Consider the following 19,180-nt stretch of genomic DNA (forward strand, 5'->3'; position numbering starts at 1 on the left):
CATGAAGCGACGAAGATGCATCACATCATTCAGCCAGTCAATGGTCAAATCTTGGAGTACTTAGGACATCACATCGAGACTACGGGATACTTCACCGGACATAATGCCGCGACCCAGGTCTTTCGCAGACACTGATTCGAGGACGCACCGCATCACTTCACGTGCTTTCCTGTGGGTGCGCGACGAGCTTCACACAGCTCACTCCATTCTTCAGCTTCTCGAGGGCAGGAATGATCCCTTCAAGGCCGCCGGGAGCCACTTCGACATGATTCGGCTACACAGACACCCGTCAGCTTCCACCGACGCATATCGAACTGCAGCTCAAACCTTGAGATCCCCGGTCTCCAGCAGCTCCGTTAGCTTCCCGAACAGGCTCGCTCCTAGCTTGCGGTTCTGCGGCAGGGTCACGTCCGCATACATGAAGAACGACTTCTTGTCGTCGACCTTCTTATCCGGGTTGACGGCGTCGGGCCTGACCGCGGCCATCGTGCCGCCGGATGCGAGGAGGTCGTATCCGAGGTTCTGCGTCTCGGGAAATCCGGCGGCGTCGAAGACGGTCGTGAGCGGCTTCGACGCGATCTTCCTGATCTCCTTGTAAAGCTCCTCCGAGGGGAGCTTCCTATCGAGGACGTGGGTCGCACCCAGCTGCTTGAGATACTCGGCGTTGCTGAGAGACGCTGTCGTGATGAGCGGGTTGAAGCCGGAGAGCTTGAGCAACTGAATGGCTATTAGACGATCAGTACTTTTCTCTACATAGGCGGACTCCAGAGGGCTCACCCGCTTGCCCGACAGAGCCCGCGCCAGAGAGGACGACGACGGGCCGGCCTTCGTACTTTCCGCGCCCCTCATCTTCCCAGGCAGGAGTCAGCCCGCATGTTCCGCCAATGACGTTGACACCATCGTGGTACAGCGCGACGGCTGCGGTACAGAGACCGAGGGGGATGGTAGCGGCCTGGTCAAACGATAAGCCCTCAGGTATCTACGGAACCCGTCAATCTATGTCAAGGTTGCGAAGGGAAGTGGTGTTCAAACCTTTGCGGACGTATCCTCATATCCGAGCGCGTATTGCTGAAAAGCGGTACGTTCGTACTTGCCGATGGTCCCCTTCGTAAGTCTGCTCCATGACATCAGCATGCAGCTCGCCCGCAGAAAGCCAGGTGGTATGGCCTACATTCTGTCGCCCTTCTTATAGCGCGTGACACCCTCTCCCAATTCCTCGACAGTACCCGCGATGTCGATACCAAGGATCGCGGGGTACTTCTCGATGAGCATTCCATAAGTCTGGATGGCCCAGTCGGCGGGGTTCAACCCCGTGGACTCGATTCTGATCAGAATCTCGCCTGGGCCGGGCTTGTACATCGGTGCAGTGCCGAGGACGAAGGCACCGTGCTTCTCGGTGAGATAAAGGGCTTTCTGGTCAGACATGATAGAGTGGGTGAGCTGTCGTTGCGATGTCGAATGCCCCCCCGTTCGATGTCGTTATATATGCGTCCTATTAAGCCAATCTCGACGACAGAAGCTTACTATTACTGAATGAGACTGCGGTCCACTCCAGCACCGTGATCATGCTGACTCGGAATCAGCAAAGCGCTGGCCTACTGTGCTCAGGGGGGGCTAGGACACTACTAAGTTAGGACAAAGCAATATGTACACAGCTGTGACAGCGTGTACATTGATGGCGATGCCACGAGAGATAGTGATGGCACGCAACCAATGCAACGTCGGAGAACCAGCTGCGATCGTGGACCGAGTCGATGAAGCCAGATGAGGATGCGCATATGTCGGAATCTTCGCCACCCAGCTGAAGTGAACTACGCAACGAATGTTCATTAACTGTTGATAAAACAATTTGAAGCTAGGTGGGTCACGTACCAAACTTATACCACAGATATCACCAGATGCCGCGTCTGAATAGGGCACTACATGAGCATAGGATGCGTCCAAAGACAAATGGATCCGAGTCGCGACATGCGCTGACGCAAGGGGCCGGCGCGCTGCGCGCGCGCCGGCCCACTCCCCCGTGGGAATGAGATCGGGGGAGGTTCGGGCTACCTATTCAGGACACAGTACTATCACCGCCAAGTTACACCCATCGTCTCCCCTAGCCTCAGACCCTAGGCAGACCCCGAAGACCTCTTTGATGAATCGATGAAGGGCAGGGGCAGTCTTCTACGCGGTTCATAATGTACATACTTACCTTGTAAGTAGTGGGTCAGCCAAATGTGCAGCAGTGCACGTACAGTAAAACATGGACTTCGAGAATGTCATCACAGATATATACTGCTCTGCCGCAATGATTAGATTGTGTCCATTTTGAGATTCTCATAACTCTGTCTACATACTAGAGTGAAATATGGTGGCAGTACGGACGCGATTATTGACAGAATGCGGCGAATGCGCTGAAGTTGTGCAGAAGATCGACAGAAGATAGTAAGAAGATAATGCGATTACGGGGCTGCTGTCCGTGTTAGGGTAGTCCGAGCCTTCCCCGATCGCATTTCCACGGGGGGTCCAGCCGGCGCGTTGCGCGCGCGCCGGCCCCTTGCGCTGACGTAGCAAGCCCGGCGCGCTCTGGCGCGGCGACGCGGCAAACAGTCCGCCCGATGTCGTCTGTAGGCTCGGCTGGTCGAGGCACAAGTATATGCTAATTGCTAACATACTCAGCATGCGGCCCAGTATGCGTAGAAAATGGTGGTCCAAAGAAAAGGAGAGTCCTGACCATATACTTACATGGGACCCGCCGATGGGGACAACGTCGGCCAAGGACATCGTTGAACACATCACAGCTCCTGTGAGCGTTCAACGTTCAGCGCATACACAGAAAGAGTCACTCCAAAGGTGGCGCACCGGGAGTTGATATATTGACAGATAATTAGATGGTCCATCGTCCCCAGCACAGCCTAGCGCACTGTATATCGACTTGAATGGATTAGTACGCCTTGATTTGGTCTTGGTCCTCGAGATAAGTACTTATTGCGAAGGTATCTCAAAGACGATTTCAAGCGATTCCGTGACGCTTTTGTTACAAGATACAGGAGTGCCGCAATGAAACAAAATGAATATCCTGAGGACGCATGAGAGCATGAGGCGGGACAGTCATTATCGCGCCAGTGGACTGCCAGCAGCCACCGCCACATGCTTACGTCATAACGCAACATCACCGTGAGTCCGTGACCGCGTCTGCAGTCCAACCGGCGTGACTGCCCTGCGCCTTTGCTCCTTTCATAGCGAGAAACACGCATGCCCTATCTCGCGTTCTTGAACTAGCGGAGAGGAAAGAAGACTGCGACTTCTCGATGATATGTAGTGTCATTTCGCAGGCACTGGAGACTCCGAGTCGGACGTTCATACCACGCGTCGTTGGGTACTGCCAGCTGGCAGCAGCGCTCTCTCAGTCTGGATCTTGTACCTGAGTAAGTTAGGCCTGCTCCTGACACATATACTACTCATGTCCGTGCCACTGTTCTTACACTGGCAGTTAGTTCCATAGACCTCGAGTAAAATGTGCGTACAGGCGGAGCGTATCGGTCTTGGTATCTCTGGGTCCCATCAGGATTCTTCCCGCGCCATGTCGACGAATGTCGAGGGCGAGCTGGACCGATAGTTTGTGGCCGAGTTCAGCCGGCAGAGGATGCGGATCGCTCGACGTGAAGGTCAGACAAGGGCCGGACGATCTCCACCTGTGCACGCGTTTACGAACCTACCTGCCGACCTTGGACGGTCTTCAACGCCAAGTCAATGTCTGGTCTACAACTCGGTACGAAGTTATTTTCTTTTGAAAGGCCTTTACGAACGCTGGCAGGTGACAATTGGTCAGTCCCAGCGGTTCAGCTTGCGTACGAAGAACCCCGTAAGTGCAGTCCAGGATTCGGGTTTAAAGAGTGTACGTCGCCTATTCCCAGTCGAAGTCATGATAGAGCTTTTCTTCATAGATCACTCCTTTGCCGGTCGCCGTGCAGTGGAATGTAACGTGTTCAACTGACTCAATTGCGCCGCAGAAACTCCGTGCTCATAGTCGGGTATCTTGAGTCAGCATTCGCCACACCTCAGTGCCCCGTGAACACTCTTCCACAGGCTGCCAAATTCGACGGAAATCTATATGGCAAGTACTCTTCCATTCGGTACGAGCTTCCTTGCTGTGTTTGTGATGCCCTCATGACGTGCGTCAATCCATTGATCATGGGTGTCTTGGGTGTCCCTTGTTCGACGTAACCTTGCAGCGACCGCCGTCTGAGCTCAGTGCGGAAGTACTGCGCTGGTCGAGGACTTATAAGTGTGGTCACGATTCTCACCTCTATGTCTTCTGGCCTGCGCTCTCCGGTACTGAAGGGGTGTACTTATATGTGCTATGGGTGGCAACGCGATGCTATAGTTGTCGCCTGGGTCCCACTATCATCGTTCTTTTCCAACAATTAATCAGTGGATCGATGGGTGGTCAGCTATCACTGCTTCCCAGAGGACGGGTGGTATATATATATGCCGAACACCTCCCCGAAGGGTTCTGTCCACCATGTCCTCGCAAGCTGAGGGAGAGCTCCTCGTTCTGCTGCATACGAGGTTAAGAAGCCCCCCCCAGACTCCCTTTTTCTGTTCTAACACCGTGATCACATAGCTTTGTGACGAATTGTGCCCAAGTTGCTGTGGCAGGTGTGTGCTGGTTTGCAACTACCGCACGCGTACATTCACCTTTCACCGTAGCGCTAGTGGCATATGAGTGTATCCGCACCCTCGGCCAAGGGAAAATTTCATATGGGGTCGAAGGACTTATGCATTATATGTCTTCATCTTTAACCAATGCATCATGCTCGGCTTGGTGATAGCAAACGTCGTTGAGATGCTGCCTTTGACGACCAATGCGGTACGTGTCTTCCCTTCAATTGTACAGTCCAACAACTGATATTGCATGTGCTTCAGAGGTGAGGTGATGGTTTGACCAATGGACTCCGCTAACCGCATCTAGCCAGTTGCCAAGCAGTGGGAATATTTTACGATATTCTGCAGCTAATGACGTTTCTGGAATGGGCAGGTTGGCCATATTTCGCGTACTGTGCAACTACCGCATCAACTCACTCACGGGCACGCCACAGTCATTTCAGCGATACGAACCCGGCGTCAGCAAGGGTAGCCGATTCTTGCCATCACTTGTCTTCGCCCTCGATCTGGTTCCGTTCGCTACGACCATGGTACGAGCGCCTACTTCGTTCACCTGCTCGAAAGTCTCACTGCCATTCAGTATCAATCTGTACTGATCTCATATGTATCAACGAACGTGGAACAAACTATTACCCTCTGCGAGCCCATATTTCGTCTGTCCGATGAATCTAATAACATGTGAGCACTGTTCCCTTCGTTGCATTGGCCGCTGACCGACAGGCTGAATTGCGTTCATCAGAGGTAGCGCCTTCATCTCTAGTCCCTATTCTTGCTTGACGCCTTCTTACCGTAGCTCTCGTCTCCTCGCGGGCATGTGCCATGGCTGCTGATATGATTGTGGTACTTGTGACATGGCTGTATACTAGAGGGCCCGAGCTTATGCCACAAGTCCTGGCATTCAGGTACACGTACGGCTACCTGCCTTGCTATTACGAAATGGTACGTGGCCTGTACATCCGTATGGTACTCCGCTCATCCTACCCCGCATTGCCAGGTGCTCTGTACTTCATGTACGACACATGCAAGTGTCTATCACGAAGACAGACACTGAATCCATCTTTAGAGCATTACTCCTAATCAGCCTCGCTCAAATCATCATGATTATGTCGCGGTGTGTGCTGTTCGATACTAGTAGACGTTACTTTGCTAAGCTCACAATCATAGGCCTCTCAATCGGAACTGTCTTCCTGATACCGTGAGTCAGGACATCCGAATGTCCTTTGACCGAACCATGACGCAGCCTCCAGAATGATGTCGGTCCTCGTATCCCGGTTCCTGCTCAACATCCGCGAGGCGGCGGACAGCACGTACCGGATGCGGGCCTCTGACTTCAATGCGACGTTGGAGGGCACCGATTCGTCGGAGCTCTCGTTCGCGCTGCAGGAGGTTAACACCAATACCACCACTGACTCTGAGCAGCTCACGTCCGATCTGGCACGGACGTATGACCACATGGAAGGGTCAAGCACTGCCGTTGGCTCGGTCGTGTAGGGCTGTTATAGTAGGGCGCGCTGCTCAGATATGTATAAACCTTGTACAGTATGAAATCGATGCTATTCGGATCCGGAGCCGTCTCGCTTTTTCCGCAGATACTTGGACCAGAGTCCGGACTATTGCCGACTGCCCAGCATGCGTGTTGACGGGCCATGACCCCTAATTCCATATTGCTGAGCCCCCTCCCGAAAACGTGTGCACAGGCGGAGGGCGTCGGGCCTTCGTCTGGCCTTGTATTCAGGTGATCCGCACGCTGTGCCGGTCGACCTCGGCTTCAAATTCCGGTCTATTAGTTCGCCCTCGACACTGCTCGTTATGGTAGAATGTTGATGGGCACACAGAAGGAATACCAAGGCCGACGAACCCCGCTTGTACACTCTTTTCGGCGAGGGGTCTAGCAATATGGAATTAGCTGGATTGTCACTGGCGGCTCCGGATGTTTGAAATTGACGTCCGCATAGGCCCGCATACCAAACGCATACATCGTCGCCTGTGTCCGGACCCACGGAGGCCTTTCCCGGGTATGGGCGCGACAAGGATCAAAGCATTGTGGCGCAGCGCTGAAAAAAATATGCCAGGCTGGCAACGCCATCCCTCGGTCAACTACAGCGATAGCTGCGCACAGAGCGAAGACAGCACGGCGTGCACAGGAACTTCGCTGTGGGGCCCTGAAGCTCGATGCACGCGTCTCTGAGTCATGAGGCCTTCACAGCAGCGTACGGAGCTGTGTTTCGCAACCCTGGTTGAGCCCGATAACCTTATACTCTCCAGAGTGATCCGGAGCGCATTGCTATCATGCCTCTTTACATATGATGAGGCTGTTGACCGTCGGGCAGTTGCGGAGCGGGAGAAGCGACTGCCATGCCCGTCGGCGAGGAGACTTGACGATAACCACGGGCGTCCGGATCCTAGCAGGGCTCAGACCTGCAGCATAGCTTGTGCGTAAGGTGCACGAGTCTACAGCACTGCATGCTCCGAACAAACCCGATCTGGCGTAACACAGAGTCTCTCACCTCTTCGCATATCAAAGTAGACAGCCCCGGCGGCGACGTTACCCGTAGCGCTAGTGATGACTCCCAATGTCCAACCGGAGCTGCCACCACTGCCCGTACCTTGCAGAGCGTCGGCTTGAGGGCAAATTTGGACCGCAACAGCAGAGCCCTCACCACTTGCGTATGTCGGTCTCGAATATGCCTGAGAAACTGGTCAATAACATCTTATGACTACAACATCGCTTACTCAAAACAGTGACGCTAACTGGCTTCACTACGACTCCCGACTTCCGTGGCATGGGACACGGGTACATCGGATACACAGCAGCTTGCAGAGACACGAATCGATGGCTTGCATCGCTAGGACCAGTCTGAGGGATGTACGAATATGAGTAACTCATTACGGACAGCGAATACGGCGACATTTGAAATAACTCATGCTCACCACCGCTTTGCCTTCGCATGTACCGGACATTTTTCTTGCGTCGCTTTAGCTTGTAAGCTGACGATCGCTGGCCCTTACATAAGTATACACAGCTTGGCGGGTTTCTGAGGAGGGCCCGGAGTAGAACTCGCTGAGTCGTCGATGCTTTCAAGAACTGTGTCTCAGTTTCGTTCAGTTCATGCGATTTCGGAGTCAAGGAGTCGGGCGTTGACGTACAGTATGTCTACTAGGACACTTGCAGCCCCGCAGGGTCAATAGTAGCGGTGCAGAGGCGCTGCGGCCTCTGTACTGTACTAGTTGAAACATTGTACGACGTCGGGGTCCGCTGGCTGTACGCAGCGCCACGCACGATAGATGCAGTAGCTGGGAGATCGGCGGCGTCCGTATCGATATGTCGGTAGATACCAGTCGGATGGTCCGGAAACGTCTTTGGGAGTGAATTGTTATTAAGTACAAAACTGAAAACACCCGAAGACTCGGAAAGACTTGAAAGCCCTCCTGATTCACTCAAACTCAGTGTATGGTTTCAATTATCGATCGCATACCGATTTGCTTGACTGACCGGAACAGCGAGTGACGGCAGATACATGTATTCAGAGACCGACGGAGCATCGATACGCCGGCGTTCGGCCAGGGCGCACAGGGCGCAGTTTGGCGTGATTTGGGTTAGCATCCCGGCTATGAAGTCTCGCTCCACAACTCACGGTGCTCCTTGACTCGCTTGTGTGAGTTGAAACTCAACCAGAGCTCCTGCTGGTATTCCTATGGGAGTTAGCAATGGAGATCGTGACCTGCACGGCACTGTAACAAAGGCGGTGAGTCACTCTAGCTATATAAGTTGCCTTCAGGAAGGCTAGTATGTACGTACCATCCCTCGACGATAGTGACTAGGCCTCATAAGACTTGCCTCGTCTCCTGAGCCACTCTAGCCACTCGGTCCAGCCAGAATGCAGTTCATACCACAAATCGTCGTCGTCTCCCTGTTCATCCTCGTCAGTTGCGCCAAACCCATACCGGGTATAAGTACTTCGGTGAGTAATTTCTTGGTCCTTCGTTGTCATGATATTCACTGATGAGGCGCGGCGTGGATAAGCCCTCAACTTCAACGACGGCATATCATGCTGAAGAAACTCCCGCCCCTGATTTCTTCGGGTACTAGACTCCAACGGAGGTAAGACGTGACCCAATTCGTTCTTGTGATGGTTGACAGACCTAATTGAGCCAGCCGCGATGGAGGTGGCAGGCATAACTTGAACTGCCCATCAGAAGAACGGCTACAATTGCACTTGCGCAGAGGGACTGCTTGACAAGTCTGTTATACCTGGGGAGCAAGGCCTGTGTCAGTGTATGAGATTCGGAGGACGATGTGGCTGTTCAGAATGGGCGCATCAGCGCACACTATGTAACTGTATATTCACATGCTTTGGACACTCAACTTATGGACGAATTCTGTGTATGTATGTATTTTAGGTATTGCTAGCGGGAGCGGGGAGCGGGGAGCAGGTAGCGGGGAAATATGGTGCCTTATTGTAATTGACGATTGACACTGGCCGAACCAGTGGCTTACTTTCCAGTGCATGGGTGCTGAACGTTGAACGTTGAACTCGTCAAGAGTTAGGACCTCCGAGACCAAGGTGAAGTTCGCGACGGCCTTCAACACAGGCACTGAGGCAGCCACTGGCACGGGCCGTCGAGGCCGTGATGGTCACACAACTGTCACAGATGCGTGACGTCATACTGCATCTTCCCGTCACGTATACTCTAACCACGCCGTACCGACTCGCTCGACAACCATATATACAGCATTAGGTATACAGGCCTAGTGGTACCAGGTGGTACTGGTAGTACAAGGCTGCCCGTAGAAACCCACGCCGAGGTTTGTCTCCCACTCTTGTCCGTCTGCGCAACGTAGTGGGCTGATCAATGTACGACGGCCCGTGCTGCCAAGGTTCATAGCCACTTGTTCTTAGCCATTGAGATATTGACAGCTTCAAGCTTGACGCGAACACTTGACGTGACGCTGGGGATATCATGGGTATCACATACTGTATATACCACCCGCTATCAGCGCGCTTGCAAGAGTGTCTGCCCTTGGGCTTTTGTACCACAACATCCACGATGCCTGCAACCCTCCACTACACAAAGAAGATCGGCTGGGGGCAAACATACTTTGTACTGCTTGTACTGCGACTCTTCTTCGCGTTCGGACGAGGTTACATACATCCGGACGAACATGATGCGGACGGAGGAATCACGTTAGGTGAGCAACCGAGCATTTCTGCTATGCACACGCGATCGACTTCACATGCCTTTTTGTGACCTATGTAGGCAAACAATTTGGATTTTATACTCTTCCTTCGAAGGCATGGGATCCCAGCTATCCACGCCGGTCTATCCTCACGCCTGTGTATACCTCGGGAATGGCATATCAAGCAGTGCAGATGTGGCTTTGGCCGAATCGTAAGTCGTCTGGTGGACCATCTTTTCTACGCTGAGGCTGACGGTTCATTGCGGAGGACATTAGTCCGTACGCAATGTTTGTCGTGGAGCGACTTTCGATGTTCTACATATCACTGTGGCTTGGTAAGTCAGGCCGTACCCTTGCTCTACTTCCAGCTCATGTGTTCCAGATTCAAGCGTGTTAGAACTGGTGATAGACCCAGCGGACCGCATGCGCACTGTCGTTCTATTGGCATCTTCATTTGTGATGCTCACATTCCAAGTCCGACCGTTCTCAAACTCGCTCGAAGCTGTGTGCGTTGCGACGTGCTTGAGCGCTTTGAAGCCGATTGTCCACCCACTGTGGCATAAGACTGTGAGATGCTCCTACTGTCATCAACACATGATATTCATCAGTTCTGCAGTCGAGAAACCACGCTCCTGAACTTATCAGCCTTGCGATATCTGGCGTCCTAGGCGTGTTCATGGGGCCCACGTTCCTCGCGTTCGCTCTACCCATCATCGCTCAGGCACTCCTGTGGACTATCCGTCGTGCCTCTCAGAATATCACGTCAGGCCAGTCACGAAGGTCAATTTGGGCGCGGTGGCTCGAACTCACCTACGTGTCATTGACGGTGGCAGCCACATTAGCCATCGTTATCACTGTCATGGACACCATACTCTTCCGGGGCAAGCTGTCCAGTGACCTGATCTCCACCCCGCTCAACGCCTTGCATTATCATTTGTTCACGAGTAACCCGGCGGACCATGGTCCTCATCTATCTTGGCTCCACCTTCTTGATAACCTTTCATTGATCGTAGGGCCCGGTCTTCTCTACTACGGCATCCGTGCAGCCCGGGAGCTTTGGAAGCCGCCAACTCCGCTCGTGCTTCCTGAGATCCAAGGCAGAAGAGCAATTCCATCGACTACATTGATATCTCCAAGAGTACGCATACAGTCTTAGCTCCAGCGAACAAACACTAACGTGCTTGCACAGCATCACTATACGTCATTGTCTTCTCAATCAGCGTCTTGACTGCCCTTCATCTCCAAGATCGCCGCTTCTTCGTTCCGCTCTTGGTCCCCTTCATCGTGCTGGTCGGCCGGAGTCAGCAAATCAAGCGCTTAGGGAAGGTATTCTGGGTGAGTTGCGTGGCGTAGCCAGGGCACTGTCATGCGGCGAAACTCAAATGCGCGACTTCCGCTGCAGACATTTTGGTTCGTGTTCAACGTAGTCTTCGCCATAACATTCGGCGTCCTCCATCAGGGTGGAGTCGTTCCCTCTCTGATGAACCTGCACGATCGACTCGGAGCGCTCAACCACACGGCACCGCCCGAGTTCAACGGAACGCTCGCTAGCGGCGTATACTGGAAGACGTATCCTCCACCGTGGCACTTGTTGGCCGTACGCGAGACAGGCAAGTCACGGCCGTATCGCAGCTCTTCGGACAGAAGATCTAGACGCTGACGTCCGTGCAGCCGTCACTTCTGGCAGATACGTCGTCGGATCTCAAGGACGTTCCGAGCGAAGATATGCTCGAGAGCGTCGTCGGCCTGAGCTCTCTGGCTCAGGAGACTTTCCTCGTCGCCCCTCTGTATGCGATGCACGATGTCCCCGGGGAACAGAAGGGATGCCTCGAGCTGCAGGAACGCATCTACCCCCACCTCGACCTCGAGCATTTGCCGCAGGCGGTGGCACTCGGATGGAAGGATGCTATGAGCTTGGGATCTACACTGCCAACGCAGCTTGTCTGGATCTCCAAGTTGTGGGTGACGATGGAGCGTCGGAGTGAGTGTCCCTCGTGTCAAGGCTCGGAGTTTCGCCTTCTTCTGCTTTGTTGATCGCTCTGCATCGTTCGTTCCGTTTCAGTGTCATGTTGGGCCAGTAGTGGCTACGGCGAGATCCACTCCATGTGATTCATTTCAGGCAATAATCAATACGAATAAACTAAGCTCGTGACGACAGCCACTGCAGCATGCTACACAACGTAAGTTACAACGAATACAAGTACTGCTACAATCCGAGAGACACACTATCTTAGGTATTGAATCCTCCTCGAGAGAACTATTATCCTGCTCTGGAAACAGGTCCATCTGCATGTACTGCTGTTCTGCTACTAGTATATGCTACTAGGGTAGGTCAATTAGATCACCATCACATAAATAGGGCCCAAGTCCGGACCGCGACTGGCTGAGACGTTCGATTAGGTCAGAATCACGGTTCACTGATATACGGGAAGCTTCAGCTGAGGGTACTACATTAGACATGGGCGCGATTACTCACCTGGTCATTACGGCGCCACTGGAAGATGCCGGGGGCAGCGAGGGCGGGCTCGGAGGGCGCGTCCGTCTGGGTCGGTACCGAAGAGAGCGAGTTGTCACGACGCCACAGGAAGATTCCGGGGGCAGCGAGGGCCGACGGAGGCTGGGACGCCTCTGCAGGCTCGCCGTTCGTGTTGGGCGAGGACGCAGTGTCGAGCTCGCGGCGCCAGAGGAAGATGCCGTCAGCGACGAGGGGGAGTCCTCTGGTGCGTCTGCCGTCAGATGAGTGGAGGGAGGTGTAGTGTCGCGGCGCCAGAGGAAGATGCCATTAGCGACGAGGGGGGAGTCCTCTGAGCCGTCCGCCGGCTGAGGGGAGGGAGGCGTAGTGTCGCGGCGCCAGCGGAAGATGTCGGGAACAGCGACAGGGTGGGACGGGGTCGGCGTGGCCGGCTCACCGACTGATGTTGGGTGCTACGGGAGAGCGTGAGTCGAAAGCGTGCTTTGAGATGTGCGAGTGGGACTTACAGCGTGTTCCACGGGCGCAGCGCAGACCGAGGCTGCAAGAACGAACGCTGAGAAGAGAGCAGAGAGAGTGAAGGACTTCATGCTTGTAAGAGAAAGGAAGATCGGTAATCTAGCGAGTGCTTGGCGAGGTATGATGCTTGCTTGGAGAATTCTGCTGCCCAGCGGCCCCGGTAAGGCCTACTTTTATACGCCCCGCTCCCGCGAGCCTCTGTCCTGTGTATACAGCATCCCGCAAGCTGCGATTGTCGACTTGGAGAGGAACGCGACAGTTGTCGACTCGCCGAACCGTCGTACTGGACGCCTGTCAGGCGCACACAGCCCGGACTAGACCCAGCTTGACTCGCTGCTGTGCGTCATGTTCGAGTGTCATGCTCGGAAAAGGCAAGCGTTGTAGACGGAGCAGGCCACAGTGTGGCCAGTACCCGCGGTCGCACCTCAACGAAACATGTTTAATGTCGACTTGTGGAGGGCTGCCTGTGACACCTATATTCAGAGATCTGGATGTGGATACGGGGAAACTGCGTACGGTATGCGTTGTCCGGGGCTGAGTGCTACAGGCCATGCCGTGCACTGCGCGACTGCGTGCCTGCCCGAGACAAGACCGTCGGGTGGGTCGGAGTCATGATGACGATACAGCATATCTGAGCGGATACCGGACTGGCAGTGTCTTGACCACTTTGGAACACTGTTGATCATAAGTGGGCTCACACGCGCGCAGGTGCAACAATGTAGCAACTTGACAGAAACGATGCCCCGAGGCCAGCCCTAACTCCTGATTCCAAACCGTAGCAGTGAACAGAGTACAATCACGCTCTCGCGCGTGATGAACATGCATTTTCCGAGGTTACAGCAGGCTACACAGATCCGTCGTACCGAGACGAACCTTATCGAACGTAACACTTCCTGCCGGCAGCGCGGCTCGCGGAACACCTCCCTGCAGGCGGGTGAGGCGCGGGCGACTGATCATCTCGACGCTGGCTGCCGACGGTGGCGGTGTTGGAAATGTTGAAAGCGGGACACTGTCTGTCATTCTTCAAGTCTTGGACAGCGCGTCAGCGTAGCATCCTGACACTCCCCTTGAATGCGATGCACTTACCGGTTCCGGTTGGTCCAGTCATCCCAGTCCTGAGTCAGTGAAATGAGTGGGGTAGGAGAACATGTCTCCAATGGTGGTATCTCTGCACTCCACATCCGGCATCTCGAATTCGAGGCCCGTGTCGCGCGTGAACTCGGAGGAGGAGTCGTGGTCGTAGTCCGAGATCGTCACGGCGTTCTCCGCGGCCTGGTATATGTCCAACAAGAAACGCGACACGAGCACGGACATCGCGCTGTCACGAAGTATCAGCGGTGCACCTTGTCAATGCGCAGCACGGAAACATGACGTACGGGACCAGAAAAACTGTTCCGAGCGACAGCGCCTGTACGGGCCCGAGATGAGATGTGGCCGGGCGAAACACTCGATAGGCAGCTAGCTGATCATACCTCGATGGTGTTCACCACTATCTGTGCGACGGTGATCAACAGCAACACGCTGGCAGATTCCATCAACATCAGTGGGACACCAGCCGAGCCAGCCTGGGACATACATAAAATAGAGAGCGCCTGGTCGGGTAAGCGCGCGACGGACGCATATAAGCTTGACGGTGTCTTATGGGGTTGTCATGCTCACTCACCGTCGCGCAAGAGGAGAAGAAGGAAGGGCGTGCGCGTCCCGAAGGCGCGCTTCAGGGTGGCTGTCGGTCGCGGGGCGTTCTGCCACGTCGCCAGCAGCACAAGCACGTCAGCCGCGATCGCGCAGGTCCGGGACGCAATGAGGGCTGCAGAGCAACAAGAATACGCGACGCGGGTCCTCAGCACCTGACAATGGCCAAGAAGGAAAGGCGGTACCTCTGCATTGGAAGGCGTCAGTCACGAGGAATCGCAGCTACAACAGAAAACTCACCGATTGTCATATGTCATGGAAAAGTGCGCTGTGGGATCGCAGAACGGTAGACTGGGGGGGAATTCCACGGCGGCGTACGTCACCATGACTGAGGCATACTGACGCGAGATAGATATCAGCAAGGGTGCCCAAAGAGGAAACGCGGAGCGGGTTGCTAAATACCATAGTTGTGGCGAAGGGCACAATAGCCAGGCAAAAGACGAAGACGGAGAGATACAAATTCCCTTTGCCGACCACGTAGATTCGGATGGCGGCCATCACTGTCCATGTAATGTGCTCAACTCGTCGCACGGCAAGGATAAGAGTCCGGGACCGACCTGCCCATATTATGTATGTCAACAGTTGTAGCAGGTCGTATGTTGCCGCTACGGCCTGGCAGCTGGGAGTGGTACGTGTCATCACCTTAGCCACGTCTTCGGGGTAATCTCTCACCTCTGATAGATGGCAGCCTCAGCGGGTCGTGTCTATGACATCGAGGAAGAGGCTACGCACCAAGTTGGATGTCCACGGCACTATCTCCAGAACATTGGTGGCCACCAGACCGATCATGACCAATCGGTTCAAAATGAACACATAAAACGTTGCGGTCCACCGGCCTCGCACGATTCGCATCCCCTGCTCCAGCGTGAGCGCATACTCATATGTCAGCAAAGCTGTGTATCCCGGATAGATGAACTTTCTGGCAGCAGAAGAGAGACCGAGAGCGTACACACCCGCTACAGCGGCTTGAGCGCAGTTGCTGACGAAGCTGTGCACGACAACAACAACATCAACATTGGAGTCGCTCCCGCCAACACAGATACAACCGACACTCACTTCTCCTGGGAGAGGGCAGCGATTTCTGCCGGGGTCATGCTGGCGGAGGACATGGTGGGCAGCAACGGCTGCAAGGCGTTCGCACCCCGGTCTCGCGGGATAATAACGTCCTCCGCACAACCAGGCCTTCTAACCGCGTGGTGCGTACGTCTACTCCTGGCGTTAATCAGAACCTTCAGGCAACGGGGCCCAATAGCTGCTGTCTATGTCTATCCATATCGATGAGCGCTTCTACGCCGCCCCGCAGAATGGGCGGCGAATTGACCTCAACATGGAGGAGATTCATCCGGACAACGCCACCACGCTCCCCACTCTTACTGTTCGTCGTTGCATAGTACCGAGCACGGCCTGCGAGAGAGCGCAGACGATATGGAGGGAACGCGACCGGCGCTAGCAATAGAGTTACGTCTCCGGGCATGGGGAATGAATCTCACGTTCTCCGGATTGCCATGCGAGCCGACGACGACGGATTCGACTGTCGCACGCACAAGTGCTCGGTGCTCCGCGCGTCCGCACTTGCGCCAGGGATAGTAATTGAAGGCGACTTGAGAAACCACCAGCTGAGTCCAAGTCGTTCGTCTCGCACTGCAGTGGGTAGAGGTTTTTCCAGACGTTTGCGTTGCAACGAAGAGCAGGGGTTGAAGCAGAGACGAGTTAGGCTATCATATTGGAAAGAACAGGTCGCCGTTGAGTACTTCCCCGACTCCGACCGGAGGGAGAGAGGAGGGCTTTGTCGACCATAAGTCGTTCGCAGCCGGCGATGCCGCTCCCTCCGTGGGAAACACGTGACTTATAATTCCCATAAGCGGTATCGCAGCAATGCTCGAGTGTCTTACGAGGCAGCTCGAGGCAGTTGGATCCGACCGCGCATCTGGCTGCGTCTGGATCTTTGACCACCACATAACTCCTCCCAAAGGCAAGAGGGCCTCTATTATGTTGGGAGCCCTCGCATGCACTGTAGTACTTATGTATTACGGTAAGTAAGTTCGCCGTGTAGCTCAGACTCGTGGAAGCCCGAGACGCCCGGGCGGCGAAGCCGCCGCGGGCGTGAGGGCTTCCAATTGAGTCTCCATACCATTCCGATGGTACAATATTACAATACACACATAATATACTATGGTGCTGCTGTGGCAGGCTGAGTAGCTGTGTGCCATGCAGGAGTCGGGGATCGGCGCTTGCGCCGCTACGATGAGTACGGGCAGAGACAAACATGCTCAGGTTTCACTCAGCCCCACGTCTGCGACGCGATCACATGATCTCGCAAGCGACGATAACCTCCTCCTCTTCCTCCTCGACTGGTCACTGCGTGTTTTGAGTCCTCAGTCGACATCCTAGTGCAGGCATTATGTGCAGATGAGTAGAATGGGCTGCTTACGATTGGCACGAGTCTCGGCCGGCCTATTTACTTACCCTTAACTTGCTTCACGGCTTCTCGATTCTCCGTGTATCGTAAACTGTGTGGCCAGATGGACATAGTATGGCAATTGCTCTGATAATACTGTGGGCGGGGCGACTACTAGGTGCGGCGCATAGTGAGCGTTGGCGAAGGTGCGCACTACTTATTTAACAGTGATAACGGCTGAAGATTATCCTCGCAGGTCGATGGAAACTACACTGTGATTTACAACCGTCCGCGCTGTTCAACAGATGTAGACCAGTGCAACTTATGGCTATAACTTTGACATGCTTCGTACATGAACCACAGATTTCCTTTCTTCGATGTTGACCGAGATCTGAGCAAAGCCGCTGATCAAGGGCGCCCGCGGTCTCGCTGGCCGCATCGGAGTATACGACGGTGTCTAGTCTGGCCAATTTTGTCAAATTTGTGCCGTTCCTCGTATTACGACGTCGAGCCGCTTCAACAATCTATCGTGTCTCGTAGGATGTACCGGAGAAAGTGTACAATTAAACTGTTTGGCGAACAACATGCAGGCATGAGTTTTCTCCCGCTACGATGGTTTCACGGTCCAGCTGAGAAGCTCTATTATCACAGACATCATTTTCTTGTGATAGGGTAGTGTCCATACTCATCTCGTGCTTCAGGTTGGCGTCAACCAACTTGAAGGCGTTGGTATGTCACCAGGACAACTTGTCGAGGACCGCGACTTCGACTCCGCCACAGATGACTCCGCGCGATGCGCGGCGTGCGTCTTCAGCGCGAGATGCAGCAGTACGATCACAGGGGATCCAATCTCACCATCTTCGTGTCTAGGCTGTACCAACCGAGGACTACTATGCTGTACTAACCGGAATCGGTGAGTGCATCGCACTTGCGGGAACTGTCAATGTTCCATAATGATGTGCCGTCTAGGACTTGAAAGCTGGCAGACGGTCTTTCACCATCTCCAGCACTGCCACCGCCGCCGACTGCCAGTGTCGAGAAATGAACAGTAGCCCGAACATCTTGCATCATCAGGAAATAACATTTCCCGGGGGCGTTATGCTGTTTGATTAGGTTCGTCTTAGTGTGACGGATCCGTGGAACATGCTGAAACCTCGGACAAAGCATGTCTATCACGCAGGAGAATATGATTATACTGTGCACTGGCAGTGCGCTACTACTGCGTTACATCAAAAATCTGGGCTATCCTCAAGGCGTCGTTTGCGGTGTCGAGGTACTTGATTGCCACATCTCTGTGCATATAGCCGTTCAACATTGCAGAAGGCACGGTAACGATATTGGCGTTCAAATAGGATGCGTCGTCAAGCATGAATTTGAGCTGTTCGATGGTTCGGAACAACCTCCTCACCTGCGCGTTGGCATTGGGCGGCCTGGCCCTTGACACTTGGTCCCGGGTAACGTAGACCATACGCTATGCCCATATATTCGTGTCCAGATCTCTGATACCCAAGCATCACAGATGTCCCTATACCAAGTCGACATTACAGCTACTCTGGCCCTCACACGAGTCTTCAGGCTTCATTGCTTGCCTTTTCTAGATGTGACACCCGAACATGACGCGCAGCCGCAGCAGTGAGTCAAACAGGAAGCAGGGACTGGCTGTGTGTCTACTTGACAGACGTCGAATGATAGCAGTTCGTCTAGTCGACAACTGTCGTAACTCTCACTATTTTTACGATCTCAGCTGGCGAAATGCTACATACACCGCACAGCGGCTCGCGGGAGCAATGGCGTATAAAAGCAGAGCCTCTCTGGAGCCTCAGAGCAGCACAGCCCACCGACTACACCACGGCGCAAGTCCCTCACGCAAGTATGAAGTCCTTCATTCTCCCGACTCTTTTCTCCGCGCTCTTCCTTACGTTGGTTCGCGCAGTGCCCGTGGAGCACGACGTGAGCTTCATTCACGCATTGTGACAAAGTTCTGGCTCACGTTTATCTCCCTTAGCCTGCGCCATCTTCTTCCTCTCCTGTCGTTGCTGACAGATTCTTTCGATGGAGCCGCGAGACAGCTGCGGTGCCATCGACTCATACTATGGGAGAACCCGTGGACTCCCCACTCGTTGGTGGCGGCATCTTCATGTGGCGTCGTGACACTACTCTGTCTGTCGCACCGACTCAAGCGGCCGCACCCTCTTCCCCCGTCGTCCCTTGATGTTTTCTGTGGAGCAGTGATGGCCAACCGAGTAAGTAACCGCATTCATGTCGAGAC

The 19,180-nt window shown here is 54.2% G+C and overlaps 8 protein-coding genes across 8 annotated transcripts; 2 read left to right on the forward strand and 6 right to left on the reverse strand.

Moving 5' to 3' along the window:
- Positions 1-157: 157 nt before the first annotated feature.
- Positions 158-1,425, reverse strand: B0H18DRAFT_877594 (chaperonin 10-like protein; the record flags this gene model as incomplete). Its single annotated transcript, XM_048040569.1, has 5 exons — positions 158-274; positions 328-725; positions 778-979; positions 1,033-1,114; positions 1,172-1,425. 5 exons carry the CDS (start codon positions 1,423-1,425, stop codon positions 158-160), a joined length of 1,053 nt encoding a protein of 350 aa, XP_047892748.1.
- Positions 1,426-2,315: 890 nt separating this feature from the next.
- On the reverse strand, positions 2,316-2,686 carry B0H18DRAFT_1010344 (uncharacterized protein). The gene has a single exon (XM_048028910.1). The coding sequence runs from the start codon at positions 2,665-2,667 to the stop codon at positions 2,335-2,337; it is 333 nt and encodes a 110-aa protein (XP_047892749.1). The 5' UTR covers positions 2,668-2,686; the 3' UTR covers positions 2,316-2,334.
- A 1,848-nt stretch (positions 2,687-4,534) lies between these two features.
- B0H18DRAFT_1010355 (uncharacterized protein) lies at positions 4,535-6,229 on the forward strand. Its single transcript, XM_048028911.1, has 8 exons — positions 4,535-4,557; positions 4,613-4,647; positions 4,699-4,862; positions 4,961-5,026; positions 5,447-5,555; positions 5,717-5,766; positions 5,818-5,848; positions 5,901-6,229. The coding sequence occupies exons 3-8, from the start codon at positions 4,802-4,804 to the stop codon at positions 6,142-6,144; spliced, it is 561 nt and encodes a 186-aa protein (XP_047892750.1). The 5' UTR covers positions 4,535-4,557; positions 4,613-4,647; positions 4,699-4,801; the 3' UTR covers positions 6,145-6,229.
- A 1,887-nt stretch (positions 6,230-8,116) lies between these two features.
- Positions 8,117-8,914, reverse strand: B0H18DRAFT_393127 (uncharacterized protein). Its single transcript, XM_048037902.1, has 3 exons — positions 8,797-8,914; positions 8,492-8,739; positions 8,117-8,337 (listed from the first exon to the last, which is right to left on the reverse strand). The coding sequence occupies exons 1-3, from the start codon at positions 8,829-8,831 to the stop codon at positions 8,285-8,287; spliced, it is 336 nt and encodes a 111-aa protein (XP_047892751.1). The 5' UTR covers positions 8,832-8,914; the 3' UTR covers positions 8,117-8,284.
- A 401-nt stretch (positions 8,915-9,315) lies between these two features.
- Positions 9,316-11,970, forward strand: B0H18DRAFT_1010368 (Alg9-like mannosyltransferase family-domain-containing protein). The gene is made up of 11 exons (XM_048028912.1): positions 9,316-9,460; positions 9,533-9,844; positions 9,913-10,048; positions 10,109-10,167; positions 10,215-10,399; positions 10,449-10,910; positions 10,934-10,970; positions 11,022-11,167; positions 11,235-11,429; positions 11,504-11,716; positions 11,746-11,970. The coding sequence occupies exons 2-11, from the start codon at positions 9,703-9,705 to the stop codon at positions 11,815-11,817; spliced, it is 1,647 nt and encodes a 548-aa protein (XP_047892752.1). The 5' UTR covers positions 9,316-9,460; positions 9,533-9,702; the 3' UTR covers positions 11,818-11,970.
- On the reverse strand, positions 11,924-13,003 carry B0H18DRAFT_393406 (uncharacterized protein). Its single transcript, XM_048037905.1, has 3 exons — positions 12,812-13,003; positions 12,309-12,757; positions 11,924-12,249 (listed from the first exon to the last, which is right to left on the reverse strand). Exons 1-3 carry the CDS (start codon positions 12,890-12,892, stop codon positions 12,240-12,242), a joined length of 540 nt encoding a protein of 179 aa, XP_047892753.1. The 5' UTR covers positions 12,893-13,003; the 3' UTR covers positions 11,924-12,239.
- A 427-nt stretch (positions 13,004-13,430) lies between these two features.
- Positions 13,431-14,395, reverse strand: B0H18DRAFT_955260 (uncharacterized protein; the record flags this gene model as incomplete). Its single annotated transcript, XM_048042343.1, has 6 exons — positions 13,431-13,496; positions 13,695-13,830; positions 13,908-13,936; positions 14,001-14,139; positions 14,198-14,229; positions 14,294-14,395. 6 exons carry the CDS (start codon positions 14,393-14,395, stop codon positions 13,431-13,433), a joined length of 504 nt encoding a protein of 167 aa, XP_047892754.1.
- A 238-nt stretch (positions 14,396-14,633) lies between these two features.
- Positions 14,634-15,377, reverse strand: B0H18DRAFT_393403 (uncharacterized protein). The gene is made up of 3 exons (XM_048037904.1): positions 15,246-15,377; positions 14,916-15,187; positions 14,634-14,851 (listed from the first exon to the last, which is right to left on the reverse strand). The coding sequence occupies exons 2-3, from the start codon at positions 15,150-15,152 to the stop codon at positions 14,750-14,752; spliced, it is 339 nt and encodes a 112-aa protein (XP_047892755.1). The 5' UTR covers positions 15,153-15,187; positions 15,246-15,377; the 3' UTR covers positions 14,634-14,749.
- Positions 15,378-19,180: the final 3,803 nt, after the last annotated feature.

This window comes from Fomitopsis serialis (genome assembly GCF_022376445.1).
Source record: "Fomitopsis serialis strain Sig1Antser10 chromosome Unknown B0H18scaffold_38, whole genome shotgun sequence".
NCBI classification, from domain to species: domain Eukaryota; kingdom Fungi; phylum Basidiomycota; class Agaricomycetes; order Polyporales; family Fomitopsidaceae; genus Fomitopsis; species Fomitopsis serialis.

What these genes read in the sequence shown, in the direction of transcription:
- B0H18DRAFT_1010344 (XM_048028910.1), bottom strand. Translation starts at nt 2,667, where the DNA reads ATGCTGAGTATGTTAGCAATTAGCATATACTTGTGCCTCGACCAGCCG.
- B0H18DRAFT_1010355 (XM_048028911.1), top strand. Translation starts at nt 4,802, where the DNA reads ATGCTCGGCTTGGTGATAGCAAACGTCGTTGAGATGCTGCCTTTGACG. An exon ending in TTTGACGACCAATGCGGTAC is followed by an intron (nt 4,863 to 4,960) that starts GTGTCTTCCCTT and finishes AACCGCATCTAG; the next exon opens with CCAGTTGCCAAGCAGTGGGA. An exon ending in CCACAAGTCCTGGCATTCAG is followed by an intron (nt 5,556 to 5,716) that starts GTACACGTACGG and finishes ATCCATCTTTAG; the next exon opens with AGCATTACTCCTAATCAGCC.
- B0H18DRAFT_393127 (XM_048037902.1), bottom strand. Translation starts at nt 8,831, where the DNA reads ATGCCTGCCACCTCCATCGCGGCTGGCTCAATTAG. An exon ending in ATCGCGGCTGGCTCAATTAG is followed by an intron (nt 8,740 to 8,796) that starts GTCTGTCAACCA and finishes GTTGGAGTCTAG; the next exon opens with TACCCGAAGAAATCAGGGGC. An exon ending in AGAGTGGCTCAGGAGACGAG is followed by an intron (nt 8,338 to 8,491) that starts GCAAGTCTTATG and finishes TAGGAATACCAG; the next exon opens with CAGGAGCTCTGGTTGAGTTT.
- B0H18DRAFT_1010368 (XM_048028912.1), top strand. Translation starts at nt 9,703, where the DNA reads ATGCCTGCAACCCTCCACTACACAAAGAAGATCGGCTGGGGGCAAACA. An exon ending in TGGCTTTGGCCGAATCGTAA is followed by an intron (nt 10,049 to 10,108) that starts GTCGTCTGGTGG and finishes GGAGGACATTAG; the next exon opens with TCCGTACGCAATGTTTGTCG. An exon ending in CACCGTGGCACTTGTTGGCC is followed by an intron (nt 11,430 to 11,503) that starts GTACGCGAGACA and finishes ACGTCCGTGCAG; the next exon opens with CCGTCACTTCTGGCAGATAC.
- B0H18DRAFT_393406 (XM_048037905.1), bottom strand. Translation starts at nt 12,892, where the DNA reads ATGAAGTCCTTCACTCTCTCTGCTCTCTTCTCAGCGTTCGTTCTTGCA. An exon ending in CTGCGCCCGTGGAACACGCT is followed by an intron (nt 12,758 to 12,811) that starts GTAAGTCCCACT and finishes GCTCTCCCGTAG; the next exon opens with CACCCAACATCAGTCGGTGA.
- B0H18DRAFT_393403 (XM_048037904.1), bottom strand. Translation starts at nt 15,152, where the DNA reads ATGACACGTACCACTCCCAGCTGCCAGGCCGTAGCGGCAACATACGAC. An exon ending in TGCCCTTCGCCACAACTATG is followed by an intron (nt 14,852 to 14,915) that starts GTATTTAGCAAC and finishes ATCTCGCGTCAG; the next exon opens with TATGCCTCAGTCATGGTGAC.